The 19,391-nt window shown below is 42.1% G+C and overlaps 1 protein-coding gene across 1 annotated transcript in view; it reads left to right on the top strand.

The window, feature by feature from the left end:
• PSMA3 (proteasome 20S subunit alpha 3) overlaps window positions 1-19,391 on the top strand; it is a 496,948-nt gene that overhangs the window by 372,079 nt on the left and 105,478 nt on the right. Inside the window, exon 6 of the mRNA XM_044073576.1 lies at window positions 1,268-1,335. Coding sequence (XP_043929511.1) covers window positions 1,268-1,335 — 68 coding nt within the window. The remainder of the gene's footprint in view (window positions 1-1,267; window positions 1,336-19,391) is intronic.

A 19,391-nucleotide genomic window follows, 5' to 3' on the forward strand; every position in this document is an offset into this window, starting at 1 on the left:
TTTACAGTCTCCAATCTCCTTCAGACTGGCCCTCCTACATAAGATATAATCCACCTGTGTGCATCTCCCTCCATTATTGTATGCCACCCTATGCTCCTCCCTCTTGTTAAAATATGTATTCACCACAGCCATGTCCCTCCTTTTTGCAAAATCCACTACCATCTGATGATCTGCATACCTACCCATCACTTATCCCCCTCTGTTCCCTTCACCAACATGCCCATTGAAATCTGCTCCAATCACCAGTCTTTCACCCTTTGGTACAGTCATCACCACTTCATCCATCTCACTCCAAATTTTTCCTTTCTCATCCATCACAGACCTAACTTGTGGAGCATATCCACTAACAACATTCATCATTACACCATCAATTTCCAGCTTCATAAACATCACTCTATCTGACACTCTTTCACCTCCAAAACACTCTTAACATACTGTTCCTTCAGGATAACCCCTATGCCATTTCTCCTCCCATCCACACCATGATAAAACAATTTGAACCTGCCTGCGATGCACCTAGCCTTGCTCCTCTTCCATCTGGTCTCTTGCACACACAATATACCAACTTTCCTTCTGTCCATCATATCAGCTAGCTCTCTCCCTATGCCACTCATACTTCCCATCATATCAGCTAGCTCTCTCCCTATGCCACTCATACTGCCAACATTCAAAGTTCCAAACCTCAATACCACAGTCCTGGTCTTTAACTGCCTTCGGGCATACCTTCCCCCTCTTCTCCTTATATATAATGTGTGTGTGTGTGTGTGTGTGTGTGTGTGTGTATATATATATATATATATATATATATATATATATATATATATATATATATATGTATATGTGTGTGTAATTTTATATATATAAAAATATATATATAAAACAATGTTACACATGTATTTTATTTTGGTATGATTGTTTCATGAGTCAAAAATTGCAGTAAATCTAATTGAAAATATTTTGCCACCTCTTCTGTGATCTCCATAAGATTTTTGTATCCAGAAAACATGTTGATTGCTCTGCTTTCTTTATTGCAGCACTGTCTTCTCTTCCTTGAGCCACAAGGGGAGAGAGGAGTATGTGGTATCCACCTAGAATGACATTTTTTCCTCTCTTGGGTAATAAGGAGCTTCTGGCTTAAGATTTAATTTTAGATCCTTCTGCATTTTAAGTAGATGTGTTTTTTGCTGTGCTAAGAGTGGAAGTAATATTTGTATGCAGAATATCTAATTTCTTCTTTGCAGCTGATGATGATTTCTTTTATTTATAGAATCTATGTAGTCCATGATGAAGTTAAAGATAAAGCTTTTGAACTTGAGCTCAGCTGGGTTGGAGAAGGTGAGTTTGTTATGGTCATTTATTACCGAGCTTTAGTGTTTACTGTTTAAAGCATTGTTCATTTTGTTCACATCTTGCACAAAATTTAATCTAGATTCAGTTTTTTAATTAACAGAAAACTGTTTTCTGTTGTGGCATTCATTTGTTCATTCAGTTTTAGAAGAACAGCTATGTAGATGGTTTAAAACGGGACAGAAATCACTTGTCAGTAGTAATTTGACTTCTGTAAGTTAAGCAACAGTGCACCTTTGAACCATTTTGTGTTTGCAGATGGGTGTTTTATTTGCTTCTGTTCTGTATGGTATCTTAGTCTTTGATTACATAGAGCCACACTTGCTGAACTACAAGCCTTCCAAAAGCCATAGTATTATTGCTGAGGGTCAAGCATGTTCTTGCTTTACTCTGTGTATGACCTAGTTGGTCATTCAGTTTGATTGACCTTACTTTGTCATCTCTTTCTAGTAGTTCTGTGATTTTGCATTTGTGCAGCACAATACTGGTTAGTATTTGGGTTTTACAGTCTTCAAAATTGTTTTTTGTCTAGTTCATAAAAATCAAACTTTCAGCCTTGGCCCTGTGGCTTAGAGGGATAAAGCCCTATGACCTTGAGCACCTAGGTTTGATTAGTGACCCTTGTTTTGGAAAGACCAAGGCAGAAGGGGAATTGGAGTGAACAGCTGTTACTGGCTTCCCCATCCTGAACCAGAGTTGAAATTATTCAGTAGCTGTTCACTGTCAATTTTTGAGTTGCAGCCTCGTATATCAGAAGAGGATTCAAGTACAAGACCCAGTTTACAGTCGCTGGCAAAACTGGTTAACCAGAGCTTGCTGCCTTTTGAGTTGAAGATCAGATAATTGTATGCAAAATAGAAATGGTCCTAGCATGGAACACTGGTACCCCACTCATTACTTTCATGGCCTTCGAGGTGGATTTGTTGCAGATGCCTCTGGGGTGAAATTAGCAGTGAATTTGTTTACCATTATATTTGTGGGAATACTTTCGTAATGCCAAACAGTCAAATGTCAGAGCATTATGTCTACCACAAAAGGTCAAAAGACCCTTTGCCGAAAAAATCTGCTCACATTTTATGTAGAGGGGCAGGCTGTCCTGCTAATTATGTATAGCTACTCAGAGATCACACTAAAATGGGGAAGGAGGAAAACACCAGTCACTGTTTTACTGTGATCTCACTGGGATTTTCATTTTCAGCCTTTTTTGCCTTGGGTAATGCCATTCGGCATTTCGGCCATTAGGATTTGGTTATGTAACCCTATTTCTGATATCTACTTGATCAGAGTAGGTAGTACCATATTGAATTAATTGAATGTACCATTGTAGGCCAACGACCAAGATATAGCTACAGCAATAGCAAGTCTCTAAAAAGACTATTATGCTATAAAGAGACTAAAGGAAAGAAAATAACAGATAGACTAGGAACTTTTCCTTGCAGAAACTGTAACCAATGTTAATACATGCTAGGTTTGAATAACTTTATACATCCAGATAATGGTAGGATATATACTTTGCAGATTGTAAATCCAGGAATTTAATATATTTATCTAGCTGTGTCAAATGTACCAGTTACTATGTAGGTAAGACCAACCGAACCTTAAGAGAAAGGGTAAGAGAGCATGTTTATGCCATTAATAGGGAAGATGAGACCAATGCTTTAGCTAGACACACATTAGACCATGACCTAAGCTATAAATTTAAGTTCATGGTAATAGCGCTAGTCAACAAAAGTAAAAGAATTGGGAATATAAAGAATTATACAGAGCAACAGGAAATAAAATGGATAATCAGGATGCAATCGGATAAGGGCAAGGGCTTAAATGAAAGAATCTCTATAAAACCCTTTTTAAAGGACAGACCCTTGAAACATTGAATAAATATAATCATGAAATAACTATTTTATATATATCCGTGAATGAGAGTTCTTTTTTAATTATACATACATATATATATATATATATATATATATATATATATATATATGTATATTTGTGATTATATATTGGATTGTAATTACTGGTTTTAATAGTATTTGAATGTATTTTTTAAATATTTAGTATTAATATTTATATTCAGAGCATGTGGAATTCTGAAATATACGTGATTTTTGAAATTTAGACGAATTAATATATAAAAATGTTTTATAAGTATATTTTATTAGATACAATAGCTTTAATATGTAATAAAATTAAGATATTGGAATAACAAAGCAGATACCACCATCTAGTGGTCAAACATGAAATGGTTAAAGAATTGTGAATAGATTTTTTGGCGCCTTTTTTGCTATTTAAACTGTTAAGCAATGTTACTGAATATGTCCGAAGAAGGGTTTGGAACTAACCCAAAAGCGCTAACACTGTTTTAAATGTCTCTGATGAATAAAAGACTATAAATTGAAGAGCTATGGTGGTACTGGACGTGTATTTTTCAAGTATTTGTGTTTGCATTTACGTTATTGGTACCTTTGCCCTTAAAAACTGCTTTTGGATTTATACCGTATTGAATGAGTTTATATCAGTGTTAGATGTTTATTTCATAATTTCCTGATGTAGGTGGAGATTAATTTGTAATTATCCTTCTGATGCTAGCCTGAGTTCATGGGAAGCCTTAGGTTTCCTGATGGTGCTGGACCTCGGAAAATCTTTTCATATTTAACCTTGATTTCTAGATTTTTAGATTTGCTATATATTTTTGCATTTGTAGAGTTATTAGCTTTTTATTGCACCATTAACACCTGATTTTAACTGGAGATTTATTTTATTTTACATTTGTTTTACCTGTAAAGTCTGACTGGGCGAGGTTGCCCATTTTCAGCAGAGGCCTGGGGAGAAAAGTTCCATACAATATTACCAACAATATACAAGATTTTAGAAAAGAAACAAGCTAAAATTGTCATTAGTGTCACACACTAGTATAAGTAGTACAAACAAAAGATACAGAAATATTCAAGACGAGCTATGCATAATATTCATCAGAAGAATAACTTGATACAAAGTCCCAAGAACAATGGTATAGTTTGAATTACTTGGAGTTGTATGCGTTTAAAATTATAGTATGTTTTAGACAGTGAATTTGAAGGAGTTAGATTGGGTCAGAACAAGTACATATCCAAGACTTGAGGGATTTTAGTTTATTTTTGAAGCTGATTTTGTTTCACTGTAACCTATTATGTTAAGTTGTCTATCTCGCCTTCATTCTTGCTGGATGGGTTCGGAGCCGATCCTCGGCTCCGACTCGGCCACTCTAAAAGCTCGAGAGTTGGTTCCACCGGCTCGAGGCTCCCCTTTTATCCCACAATGCTAGGCGGTAATACCTCAGATCTCGTTTGCCGCTACAGCGATCGAGGTGTGTTGTTCCAACCGGCTTCAGGTTAGTCTATTTAGAACAGTCTAATAGTTAATTTAAACCCCTTTAAATTAGTTTTTACTCATAATTCCCTTAGTTAAGTGGATTTTTATCCTTTCCTTCCTGTTTATCCACCCTTTTTACCACAAGAACTTATATGTTCTTCCCTTAGGCCTTCGGGCCCTTCCATCCCCTCTTAGTAGTGGAGTGTATGTGTTTTTTATAGGGATATTAAAAAAAAAAAAAAAAAAAAACTAAATTTATTAGTTTAATTTTAGTTTTAAACTTTAGTGGATAGTGTAATTGGTGTGTTTGTGCTTGTGTGGTGATTACACATTATTTCTTGGAAATGTCTAAGGATTCAAAGGTCTCAGGCTTTAAGAAGTGTGACTCGTGCTGTCAGAAAATGTCTCTGACAGACGGTCACACTTCTTGTGTGTACTGCCTGGGACCTTTACACCTGCAGGACTCTTGTGCTGTATGCCATGGCTTCAGCCCTAGAGTCCTGCAGGAAAGAAAAAATAAGCTTATTTTACGAGGCTTATTGAAACCTGAGGGTCCCCCGACTCTTTCTTCGGGCAAACCCTCCAAGCCTTCTAGGTCGTCTGCTCCAGCTTCTGAGTCGACACCTAAGGCTTCGAAGTCTGCTACAACATCGGCTCCAGCTGGAGCCGATGAGACTCGAACTCTTATTTCTTCGGTTCCCTCGGCTCCGGCCGGAGCCGAGGTATTGGAAATCACTGAGTCGGCTCCGATAAGATTATCGGAACTGACAACTAGGAAAAGGTCTAGGTCACCATCTCTTGGCTCCGTTCATTCGGCTCCAGCATCTCCCTTGCTGTCTGAACGGAGCCATAGATCTCACTCCTCTAGGTCGTCGAGACTTTTGGACCATGACTTTCAGAGGGTAGTGAGTCGACTTCTTAAGTCCGAGGCACTGGCCCAAATGCTTCAGAGCCTGACTCATCAGTCGATGCTTAATCCTATTTCTCAAAATGTTCCTCCTCCGACTCCTTTGAGTTCAGAGCCAGGGCATTTCGACCCGAGACTGTGGCAGCGTCGGAGCCGATACAATTGTCTTCGGCGCCGTCGTCTGCTCCGATTTCTTCATTGGAAGAATCTCGGCGCCGGACTTCCCTCGTCTGCTCCGAGGGGGTGAGTGGCATCGGACCCTTGTCCGACCCTGCTCTCCCTCTCGGTGCTTCGGCGCTGGTGAGTTCGGCTCCGACATCGGCCTCGGAGCCATCACTGTCGGTGCCGAGGGAGGTTTTCAGCTTTTCGGAGCGGAGACCTCTGGCTCTGCCTGACAGGGTTGCTTTCGAGGTCATGCGGAGTGTGTTGGAACCTGGTTCAACTCCACATTCGGCTCCGTCCGCCCCTCCCTCCTTGGTGCCTCAGGTAATTTCTACTCACTCCCTCATCCCAGACCGCAGAGAGCCAGCTCCTCAAGAATCCCCAGTGGGGATCTCATCCTCTTCCGAGGCCTCTCCTGAATTGGCAGGAGAGCCCTCTAGGAAGAGAAAGTGCAAGAGGAAGCACATAGACTCACCTGAGTCTGTCACCTCTGACACAGATTTAGAGGATTCTGAAGGTTCCCCCCGTTCCCCCTCTGAAGATGTCTCCTTTGCAGACATCCTGGGGATCTTAAAACAGAGGGGGAATTGGCCAGCCCTCAACCCTTCGGAGGATGAATCTGTGTATCTTGAGGCGTTCGGCTCTCGCCCTTCCACCTCCTGGGTGTCCCCCCCCCCCCTTTGACTCCCTCATGCAGGTGGTAGCAAAAAAGGCTTGGACGGCTCCTGACTCTGTGGACCCCACCCCCAGGAGACATTCAAAGTTTATTACAGCACCAGCAGACAAACAATTTTTGACTAAAGGAGTTTCTGTGGATGCTATGGTGGGTAGCTGCTGCCACTAAGAAGGAACTAGCTGATCCTTCAGTGCCTGTCCATCCCCCTAACAAGGAATCTAGGTCTATGGACAGGTACGGGAAGCGGATGTTTTTGTCAGCGACCTTTTCAATGCGTTCGCTGAACTACCTCTGTCATTTCACTCGTCTTCAAAGAGACTTGATCAAGGAAGCGAGTGAGATGTTAAAGGATCCAACAGCTGCGGGTTTTCAGGATAAGATGAATGCTCAGCTGGCTACCCTCAATTCGATAGCTAACTCCTCCATGCGCCTTCTTTCATATGCGGCTGATGGAGCGAGCAGAGCCGCAGGTACAGGTGTGGCCTTACGCCGGCATGCCTGGATGCGGCTATGCAATTTTGCGGACCCTTTTAAGACATCTTTCACTAACTCCCCGTTTGATGGATCGTCCCTTTTTGGTCATCAAGTGAAAGAAACCCTGACAAGGTGCGAGACGGATGGCAAAACTTTCTGCCGTCGGAGTCCGTTTTTCTACTCCTCCTAGGCCTTACCCCAAGGGCCAGAAAAGTGGAAAGATGTGGTTCCGCAAGCAATCTCAAGGGGCTTTGCCTGACACACAGAATTGGTTCCCCTCTAGAGGCGGGGGGGAACAATAATGGTAGACGCCGCCCTAGAGGCAGGGGGGGTCCACAGAACCAGGGCAATCGAGAAATCTTTTCTGATAAGCCCTTTCAACATCCCTGAGGTGTTGCCCGACTGTCCACCTTCGGAGGCAGTCGGGGGAAGACTATCACTGTACCCAGAAGCCTGGCGATCTCTAACTCAAGACAAGTGGGTACAGTCCATCATTTCCGAAGGCTATTCCATTCCGTTCTTTCGTATTCCAAATCAATCAAAAAAGTCCCTTCCAGATGTTCCACCCGCTCAAAGGGAGCAAGCAGCGTTAGAAATATCAAAGTTGCTTGCAAAAAGAGCCATTCAGCCAGTTCCAGCAGAGCAGCTAGGATCCGGAATCTACTCCAAATTCTTTTTGGTTCCAAAGAAAACAGGGGACTGGAGGCCCATTTTGGATCTCAGCATCTTGAACAAGTCTGTCAAGAAAACATGATTTCGGATGGTCACGTTGCTATCCATCCTACCCCTATTGGGGAAGGAAAACTGGATGTGCTCTATAGACCTCCAGGATGCGTACTATCATATAAAAATGAACAGACGCTCCAGGAGATTTCTCCGCTTCAGGCTGGGAACCAGTCACTTTCAATTCAGAGCCCTGCCCTTTGGACTCACCACAGCCCCCCGGGTGTTTACCAAATGCATGGCAGTGGTCGCCTCTCACCTGAGATGTCAAGGATTCCAGGTGTTTCCATACTTAGACGACTGGCTCCTTACAGCTCCCACCAAGCATCTTCTACTACTTGCCAGAGACTACACTTTTTGCATATTTCGAAAGCTAGGTATCTCAATAAATTGCGAAAAGTCTGTTTTGTTGCCTTGTCGTGCTATTACCTTCATAGGCGCAAATCTAGACACAGTCAGCATGTCAGCGAGACTCACAGACCAAAGGATAGCAGACATACACAAACTAGTCTCTCTTCTTTTCCACAGCAACAAAATCAAAGTCAGATTGGTCCTGAAAGTACTGGGGATAATGGCAGCTGCTATCCCTCTACTTCTATTAGCCAGATTTCACATGAGAATCTTACAATGGATGCTGTTCACACAATGGTCATACCAACAACTTCCGATGTCCCACACCATTGTGATAATGCAAGCATGCAGGAATCACCTTCTTTGGTGGATTTCATCCCCCCAGCTCTTCTTAGGAAGACCCTTTGTCCCTCCCCCTCCAGTTGCTACTCTGACAACGGACGCCTCCCTGATCGGGTGGGGGGGGCATTATCAGGGCAGGACAGTCCAGGGCATATGGCAACCTTACGAACGCCACTTGCATATAAATGTTCTAGAGATGAGAGCAGTGCTTTTAGCGTTGCAGGCCCTTCAAGACTCTCTTCAGATGGGAACGATAGCAATTCAGACGGACAACATGTCTGTAGTGTGGTATATCAACAAACAAGGCAGAACCAGATCCTACCCCCTATGTCGAGAGGCACTCAGACTGTGGCAATGGGCGATTTCTTCTCAGCGGTTTCTGATAGCAATGCACATCCCCGGGAAGTCCAATGTCATTGCGGACAAATTGAGCAGAGCTATTCTCATGCCTCACGAGTGGTCTCTGAAAAATTCTGTGTTGGAAAAAGTTTTTCTGAAGTGGGGCCAGCCTTGCTGCGACCTTTTTGCTACTCCCCAAAACAGCAAGTGCAAAAATTATTTCACCCTCTTTCCCCTACCAGGCCATCCCAGCAGAGACGCTCTAGTCCAAGATTGGCCCCGGGGACTTCTGTATGCCTTTCCTCCCTTCCCACTCATTTCAAGTGATACAGAAAGTCATCGCTCAGAAAGCTTCCTTGATCCTCATTGCCCCTTACTGGCCTCGACAGGTTTGGTTCCCTTTTCTACACCGTTTTCTGTTGGAGCAACCCTGGCATCTGGACCCAGTTCCAGATCTTTTGACCCATCAGTCGGGTCAGTTACATCGCTCCCTCCCCTCTCTGAACCTCACTGCTTGGTTCCTCCAATTCCAACCCTAGCCAAGCTTCCTCCAATATCTCACTCAGTTCGAGATATTTTAATAGCTTCCCATAAATCTTCCACTCGGAAGATTTATCTTAGTAAGTGGAAACGTTTCTCCTATTGGGCACAGGGAAGGGACATAGATCCTTTCACTGCTTCCATTCAATCGGTCCTTGATTTCTTAGCCGAACTATTCCACGCAGGTTCGTCTCCTTCTACTCTTAAGGTTCAATTGGCAGCTATATTTAACTTTCATGTTGGAATCTCAGACTCTGCCATCATGTCTCACAAACTTTGCAAAGCCTTTTTGAAGGGAGTTTTTCTTCTCAAGCCTCCTATTAGAAATCCTCCTCCTTCTTGGGACCTTAACTTAGCTCTCACATCCTTGATTCTTCCCCCTTTTGAACCTGCAGCTTCGTGTTCAATGAAATTGCTATCCTGGAAAACTCTTTTTGGTAGCCATTACTTCAGCTAGAAGAGTCTCTGAACTTCATGCACTCTGTAGTCGATCCCCTTACCTTTTGTTTCATAAGGATAGGGTATCCTTACGGACCAACCCATCCTTCTTACCCAAAGTAGCCTCTCCGGCAAACCTAAATCAAAACATTGACCTTCCTGTGTTTTTTCCTAACTATTCCAACAGGTCTGAACAAAAATTACATTGGCTAGATGTTCATCGACAATTAAGGTATTACTTAGACAGGACCAAACAGATCAGAAAGGCTGACCAACTGTTTGTTTCTTATGCAGAAGGCAGAATGGGCCTTCCAGTTTCGAAAGTATCACTCTCCAGATGGCTTACATCCTTGATTTCTTTTGTGTATGAGATTAGGCATCAAAAGTTACCAAACAAACCTAAGGCTCATTCAACTAGAGCTTTGGCTACTTCTATAGCTTTCCAAGACAGGCTGCCTATTGATACGATTTGTGCGGCAGCTACATGGGCTACTCTTCACACTTTCATTTCTCATTATAAGTTGGACTTAGCTTCTAGACACAGAGCTAACTTTGGTTCCACTGTACTCGAGTCTGTTCCGATAGGCCACCCGGGACAAGGTGCTAGGGACGCGGTCCCATCCAGCAAGAATGAAGGCGAGATAGACAACTTAACATATAGAAGTTATGTACCTACCATAATGTTCCATGTTAGTTGTCTTCTTCTCGCCTTCTTTCTTAAGGCCCCACCCTCCTTCCCCCTAGCCTGGACAGACCTAGAGGAGTTTGATTGTGACCTTCTTTTCCTACCACCTCTATTTGTATATATGTATATACTGTATTATGTATATATTCCCTCATCAGGTTGTAGGTCACCTTTCTGTCATTTTATAGAGGTGGGTTTCCCCTTTCCAGTGTTTCTGGATTTTTTCCTGGCTGGGCCTAGCTTACAAACGAGATCTGAGGTATTACCGCCTAGCATTGTGGGATAAAAGGGGAGCCTCGTGCCGGTGGAACCAACTCTCGAGCTTTTAGAGTGGCCGAGTCGGAGCCGAGGATCGGCTCCGAACCCATCCAGCAAGAAAGAAGGCGAGAAGAAGACAACTAACATGGAACTTTATGGTAGGTACATAACTTCTATTTCATGTGTGTGTGTGGGGGGGCGTTCCACATTTTGCACTAGTATGGGAATAGAGGGAATCCCCTGAGATGTAACTGCTTTTGGATACTTCAACCAGCCCTTTATTGGTGGACCTTCATTACAAAAGGTGCAAGCAAGTACTCCTGGCGAGGTCCAAGTGTGTTCTGAGTGAAATCTACAAAGGTTCTGTGTTGCTTTTGTTACTAGCTGTTTTTTTCGTCAGCAAAAGCTTTTAGTTGGAGACTGAGTCTGCAGGTGCAAGCAGTTTTAAGTCTGAACAGTATATACTTAGTGAAATGTGATCTTAATCTTAATACCTTACATTCATCAAGTAAACTACTTGTCAGTATATGTAAATCCAACAACATGGCAGGTGACTCTCTATTCTGTAATCCTGCTGGGAAATCCTGGAACCTACTTCCCAGTGGACTTGCATCACTGTCCTCTTTCACTTTTCAAAAATAAACCAACTTTACCTTAGAACACACTGGTTATGCCCCTGTTCTAAACCTGATTAAGTTTCTCTTATTTACTGGGTTCTGTTTACCTGCTAATCTCTCAAGACTAACTCCAGTCTTCCTTGATAATATAGACAACTTTAGACTTGCTATGTTTAACTGACCTTGAACAGTTGATATTTTCTTAATTTTAGATTTTTATTTAGTTTTTTTATTTACCTGACCTTGTCTTGTTGAAATTTTCATTATATATGTGACACGTTTGTTAAATAGTTATGTAATGAGCTGCCATCCTTCGTTAATGTATTGTACTAGCATTTTTTGTTACTAAATTCTCTTGGAGCTTATCTCCCCGGGCCTATACTGAAAATGGACATATATCCAGTTAGACTAGCCGGTCAACAAATAATAAATAAATGTGAAAAGTACAATATAATTAAGTTCAATAAAAAAAAAATGGCAACCAGTTCAGTGAAAATAGCTGAAACTGTTAGTGAATGGCTATGCAAGTAGTTGCCTCTCCAACAGCCTTAATACTTTAAAGGACAACAATGGGATATTAAAGCATATTGTTCAACCTGCTATCTCTTTTAGTCCCTGCTTGTTGATACAGCCTCGAAAAATCACCCATGCAGCTTTAAAAACTAATAAAACTTCAAAGGTGCTAATATTGACCAAGTAGCTACACCATAAGCCCAACACATGAAACGAAATGCTCATAAAGAGTTTGTTACTCCACTCTGTCCCTTGTTAAGCACTTTCTTCCCCTGGTATACACCTCTGGGACTTCCTCAGAAGAAATGACATTGCTCCAAGTCAACACCCTTTATGTGCAATGGAGCTATCAATTATTCTTCCACAATTTTAAAGACTTGGACACTAAAAGACTAAAAACCTTTGCACTTTAAAAATACACACAAAAAACTTTAGAAAATGTTAAATGTTACATTATTAAACATATACAAAATACAATAAAATTCAGATGTTTAAAGCTCTTTTTCTTAGAACAGGAACCAGGGAAATATGGTTGTTTAACCCTGGTTCAACAGTGGCATTTAATTTAATAATCCAATAAAACTCTCTTAAGGTCAACCTGAAGCTCCCACCAACCACCTCTAAAATTATGTGGGACAACTTCTAAAATGCCAAACTTAAATCCTGTATCTCCCTCATATGCTAGTGTGTGCCTATACAATGCATTATTTACATTCCCCTTATTAATGGCATAAAAGTGTTCATATATTCTGGTCTTAAAATCCCTTTCCGTTTTGCCATTATAGTAATATAAACATGTTTAGCAAACCGAAATATATATATAACACCGCTCGTGTTACAATTACCTTATGTAGAGGAATGCCCCTACTATGCCCAGCTATCAAGGCCACATTGCTATCTAAGATGTAGGGGCATTGATTGCAACTACCACATTTAGTAATTCCTTTGAACATAATCTTAAGGAAAGTGTGCTTTGTCAAATATTTAAAATTTCACCCAGCTTTGTATATAAAGCTTGGTGTTTCACCAGATGTGTGAAAAATATCAGTTTCCTTTGAGTATATGCCAATTATTTTTCTAATGTCCCTCAATGCACGTTCACCTGAACCATAAGGGATGACCATACTAGTAGCTACTTGCTCATATTGGCACCTTTGAAGTTTTATTAGTCTTTTTTATTTTTGCTACCTTATCAAACGGGTTTGTTATTGGAGCTTTAAAAACTAATCCACTCAACTGTTTTCCCTGTTAGGCTTCTGACCTTTCCGTACTGTTTTACTTTCACTTTGAAAACCAAGTTGCAAAACCTCTAGTTGGCTCTGAAATGATGTCACATCTGCCAGAGCTCTTAATCTAGCTACCAGGATGTTTCCTCCCCCAAAGTGATGTAATCCCTGCCTGATTTGCATGCTGTATAGAAGAACTAGTGGACCTCCCACATTGTGATGTCAGAGTTGCCTTGCCCAGCCCACTCTTAACCTACCAAAAATGTCAAACTGTAATCTCACTTTTCTGAAGAGCCCTACCGATATGTGATAAAGTACAGGCAGAAGCACAGTAACAGCTGCAAAATCTAAGAGCATACATTTGCAATGACCATGCATAGACATAAGAAGCAGATGTCTGTCACAGTTAAACAACAACACTACATTAGATTACAAGAAGTATGCAATACTGTAATTTTCTTAAATTACCACTTTAAAAAAGCATGTGGGTGCTGTCATGCAAGTCTGTGAAATATTTTGTGTTTATAGTGCATCATTTGTTAGCTATTTAACCAAACAGGAAGGAAAAATAAGTGGGAGTTTGATGCTTTGCAAAACAGTGATTATTCCCAGTGCTATGGAACTTGGTTCTAAATTTGACAGGAGGAGTGCAACAAAGTCTCCCACTGTACGGAAGAAAAGGCTGTAAAGAAAACAGTACATTAGTCTGCTCACCTGCTGTGAGCGGTCAATCACATGCAGATAATGGGTCAAATTACCCTTAGCCCTTTGACAGCTAGGGAAGGTAGGTGTGAATGGGGAGGGGAGATACCTTGAAGAACTAGATTTCAGCCTTCACAAAAGAAATGAAGTTTGCATTTCTAAGAAGAAAGAGCAATAAAATGCACTCTTCAGTTCTGTAGCATTTGGACTGCTTGTGTTTGAAGTAGTCATTGAACAAGGATAAAAAATTTAACCAAAAATCAGTGCACTGAAAACTTGGCAGATCTGATGCAATTTTGTGGCGACAATGCGTTCTGGCATACTTAAGAGGCAGACTAAACAGAATTATTTCAAAATGCCAGACCCCATGTGATCAGAGTCAGAAATTGCATATAAAATATCTAAAAAGCTCGAAATAGTCCCAGAGTGTTGTTAAAATGTAGGAAACGCCAAACCATGATGAAATAAACATGTTTTTGAGTCTGTGGTTTAAAGTTGTCCTTTAATGCATTTTAAAGGAAGATTGTGCATTTTTTCTTAAGGCTTAAACTTAGTTTACTAAAAGCATGCAAGCTGGTTTTCACATATGAGAGGCTAATAGATATAAGATGAGAACAGATGGCAGTCTGTGTAGGTGGGAACTCTGGCCCTAAAATGTGGTTATTGTGGTGTACACAAACTTTAGAACAGGCTGCTATCTTCTGTTTTGGAGGGTAAACTTCCTTTTCGGAAAGTGTACATGGTTTCATTTATTTGCTGTGAGTTAAAGGGGCTTTGTGGCTTTGAAAATGTATTTAGTTTGTTTCTCGACTGTTCTTATTGAAGTGAAAAGTCTGGGAAAAAGTAATATGGGTTCAAGTAGAGATGAGAAAAAGCAACAACTTGCAGCATCACCTTACCAAACAGATATTCATTGTAAGTGGAAACCTGTGTACAGAATGTGTCGTGTGATATGGGAGGTTATTAACTTTATTAGAATGGCTGTTTTTTTGTTTATTTTCCCCCAAGTATTAACATGAAAATCTGATGTCTTCTCCATCTGGTTTCAGCCTGCAGGTTATTGGATCAGATTTGGATCCAGCGCCAGACAAATCCACAAGATTTCAACTCTCTGGGCTCTGCTTCCTCTACTTACAATCCCACCCCCCCCCCCTTCCCCAGAGAATACCCAAGATAGTGTGCTGCCATTCCAGTCAGCAACTCAATCTGTAGCTCCACTTGAGAGTGAATTCTTCATTGCAGTCTAATTTTTCTACCTCTGCCCCTTGGAATATAGTTAGGTTATTGTTAGATCATAGGTTATATAGGTTTGTAAGTGTTTGTGTAAAAATGTGTGTTTTTAGTTAGTGGTGGGCTTTTCCCACCTTAGAGGGTTTTGCTTACTATGTTGCGTTTCCTTATCAGTGTTAGGGTATGTTTTATTTAAGTGTAGTTTAACGTGGGTTAATTTTGCTTATTTGTTTTTACTTCAAGTGATGAATAACTGTATTAAGAAATGTGTTGCTTATGGGTACAAGCTGTCTTTGCAGGATGCACACTAAGTGCATCTATTGCTTGAAGGCTGCTGACCTCAATTCTTTCTGTTCTGTTTGTGTGGGGGTGTTTGGGTCCATGGCTGTCAATGCGAGGAGGGTGAATCTGGTTTTGAAAGGTCTCTTCCGAGACTGCCCTTAACCCTTGGCTCTGAAAGACCGTTCTGACGAACTACCGTCCTCCCAAGGACTCCAAGTATATGAGATGGCCCATAGGAGGTTCTCTCTGTGCCTGGTCTCAAGACCTTTAGGTGGTGCCCCAGCAGCACCAATGTCAGCCCAGACTCATTGGACCTGATTGCTCTGTGTGCCAACCTAGAGTAAAATCTCCTTCTAAAGCTCTGTGTGCCAAGTCCTTGCCTGGTAAAAGGGGCTGCATCAGCTTCCCCCTTCTACCTACCACTCTGCCAGAGTTGTTGCTAGAGTCTTCTTCCCCTCCCCAGGTCTGAGTCTCTGTAGCTTGGATTCGACCTGCAGGTCCTTCACCATTCAAACTAACCTCCAGGCACCCATCAGTAGCTTCACCCACTCTGTCATAGAGGTCACTGGGCAGTTTCAAAGCTTCAGATCTGGAACAGCCGATGAGGTTCTCCTTGAAAGCTGAGATGCAATCAGGTATTATTCCACTGACTCTGGGATCCCTCCCCAGAATTTCTGCTTAATCACTCTGGTTTCCTCCCTTGAGCCCTTTGGATCTGAGGTCCTCAGACCCAGCTGTTTCCACCTTCAGGCTCGTACCCTATGGCTTGGCTGTGTTCAACTCTGACTCCTACCTTGCTCTCCTGAACTCCGGCTACTTCAGAGCTGAGTGGACCCCAATGCTGCTGCATTGAGGCAGGTGTTTGAGTTAGGTTCGATTATCCCTGCTTCGAGTTTGTCCTTCCCACACAGGGTATCTGCCCTCGACAGCTTGGTTCCAGTCTTTACGTCTGGGGTGGGCGTAGCTTCCCCGGGTTTTGGCACATCTCGGATTTTTCTTTTGATCCTGGGATTTGAGGCTCCTGGCTGCCAGCTTCTTGCCCCCTACCTTATACAGTATGGAGAGGATGTTCTCCATTAAGGAGATGGGTTGGTCTTCAGAAGGTGTCTCCCCCCACCCTTATCTGTACCTGTGACCAGTCATCAATTTTCCTTTCAGCTGTGGTCCCTTCCTCTTCCTTCTCTCCTCCAGATTTAATGCAGTTGGGGAAGTGTCAGGCAAGAGGTGGTGTGAAAGGAAGCACCTGGACACCCCCAAGGAGTCCCTTGCCAAGGATACTAACCTCGAGGAGGGTGAGGAGTTCCATAAGTCATCCTAACGGTGATGCATCCTTTGGCAGTCTTTGAGCTTCACCAGCAGAGGGGCTTGGACCATCAAAACCTCTCCTTCGGAGGAGTTTGTATTTTTGGAGGCCTTCAGTGTTGCCCATCTACGCCCTGGTTGGATCCTACCTCTGGATGCGCTCCTAGATCTAGCGTCTCGGATGGCATGAAGGAACCCAAAACAGTGCAGCCCATCCCCAGGAAGCCTTACAAAATTCTTGCTCAACCCAAGGATCGGCTGCACTGCAGTAAGGGCCTGGCCGTGGATGCAGTTTTGGTGGCAACTGTCACAAAGAAGGAAATCTCTGAGGAGAGTCCCTCAGTCCTTCCGCTGAAGAGTATTGTGATGTGGGCCGACTAGGGAAGCACTCTTATGCCTCTGACCTTCTCTTTAAGGGTACTTAACTACTTTTTCCACTTGACAAGGCTACACTGCAGTCTTGACTGAAGTGTCTAGAAATGTTAAACATCAGTCTCTGAAGGTTCAGAGGATGCAGGAGACTGTTGTCCACTCTAGTCTATTGCCAGCATCTCCATGAGGCTCATTTCAAATTCGGCTGATGGAGCACCCCCCCCCCCAAGCTGGCACCAGCATTGCCATGCTTGAATGCAGCTGTGCAATTTCAGACTACTTCGAGACTTCCTTTATTTAACGCACCTTTATATGGGTGTTACTACTTTGGGACAAAGATTAAAGACACACTTAGGAATGAGCAAAATGGGAAGACATTGTCTGCCGTCAGTGTGCGTTTTGCTAGCTCTCAGTGAACCTTATCAAGGAACCAGGAGGAGCAAATCTCTCATCAGAAAATCACAGCAGCCTTCCCAGGATGCTGCTTTTGAGGGTTCCATCTGTGACAAGGGGGAGCCATAATGGGTACTGCCAGCTGTGCAGTGGTGGTCCACAAAATCAGGGCGGGCCCTTCCAGCAATCCTGAGGTGGTTGCCTGACTTCTCTGGAAGCAGTTGGGGGGGGGGGGTCACTTTGGCTCTTAAGCTTGTCCATCACCTTGGACACATGGGTGTTGAGTCATATCCAGAGGCTATACCATTCCCTGTTTATAAATTCCAAGTTTGTTACAGATGTCTCCTAGACATTCCACCCTGTTAGAGACAGGCAGCGGTAGAGATTCAGAAGCTTCTGGCAAATTGAGTCACCCAAGACGTCCCACCAGGCCAACAATGATCCAGAGTCCACTCTAGGTTCATTTTGGTGCCAAAAAAGAACAAGAGCCTTAGCCCGATTTTAGACTTGAGCAAATTGAACACCTTCATAAAACAGACAAATTTCTGGCATTTCCAAGATCGCTGCGCATTGAGTAACAGCTTAATTCTAGCTCTCCCAGTGTGAAAACAGAAACTTAGCAGAGAAAGCCAGTGGACCTGGATTTCTGTGTAAATTTCAGTAACTAGATAGTAGATGCACTGCCAGGAAAAGAAAGAAGATCTGAAGGAAAATCTGCTACAAATTGCGACAAAAAACACTACTGGGAAGAATACTGTAGCTGTTAAGCAAAAAACAGTGCAAGCTTCAGACATGACTTCAAGCAACCTAGAGGAAAGTATAAGGTGACTGCACAGACCTGACTAAAATAAATGAAACACTGATGGAGTATATAGACTTAAACAATAAAGGCTGGGAAAAATGGAAGAATCTTTAAATGGATATTCAGATAAGGTGATAAAATTGCAAAACTCAGAGGTTGAAATGAAGAAAAGACTGGATGAATGAGACTGCATAAGAAGAAATGTTTAAAAAAAATAGAATTATAGGACAGAGCATGTAGAGAGATTTTCTGCTGCACCTGAGAAGCCGGAAGGAACGGACTGTATTAATTTTATGAAAGCACAAATAAGCAACTGGACTGGTATTCCACTACAGGAATTAATTGAATGGGCACATCGTGTGTATGCTCCAGTCCTGGGTGTGAGAGAACAAGTCTTACCAGCAGAAAGAGTTGATTCTGAGAAAATTGTGTGAATGACTACTTGTACGCCAGGCAGAAGAGTAAATTTATTCCATTATTCAGGGAGTGTTGAGAAGTAGTTGTGAGATTCAAACTGCTGAACCCAGCTCTCTTCAAAAAATTTTCCCATGAAAGTCATTTTTTGAAGTACATGCTAAGAAAGAAATACAAACGTTTGTCCAACAAAAAGCAAGCTGTGAAACAGAAGATTGTGCTGCTTGTTCTGGTAATAAAAAACAGACTGTGCCAATGAAACCTTTTCCAGTGTTTCAATGAAAAATGGTTGAGAGAGGAAGAACAGCACAAAAGCTGACTATAAAGAATTGAGAGTAGGTCTGAAATGAAGCAGAGACAGGATTTGGGAGAGAGAGATGAACAGAAATAGATCAAGAGAATCTGGAAATATTGGTCTTGGACTTTTAAACTTGTAGGGGACTCTAAAGCATATGCCCTACTTTGTCAATCAGAAAATACTTGGGGGGGGGGGTTAACTGCAAGTAAAACAATTTTTTTCTTAATAGTACAATTTTGATGGTGCACATTTTTCTTTGCATGTTATAAAGTATATTTTCAGTTATTTTTGTGTAATGGGGATACTAATGGAAATAGGGGCTCCTGTTTTTTTTCTTTCTCCCTTCTCTTTCTCCTTGTTGAGTTTTAAAAAATGTAGGCACTGCAATGTGAAAGACAATTCTGGATGGTCATGGTGCAGTCCATTTGTCCCCTGAGGAAGGACAATTGGATGTGGTTGATAGATCTCAGGGACGCATATATCAAGATGGACATACCAGGAGGTCCCTGCACTTGTGGTTGGGGGGCCAATCATTATCATTTGAGTCCTACCATTTAGACTACCCACCACTGTCTGGGTGTTTATCAAGTGCATGGCAGTAGTGGCAGCCTGGCTCTGGCTGCAGGAATTTCAGGTGTTTCCATACC

Source organism: Protopterus annectens, chromosome 6.part0, assembly GCF_019279795.1.
Source record: "Protopterus annectens isolate FY-2018-M chromosome 6.part0, PAN1.0, whole genome shotgun sequence".
NCBI classification, from domain to species: Eukaryota; Metazoa; Chordata; order Ceratodontiformes; family Protopteridae; genus Protopterus; species Protopterus annectens.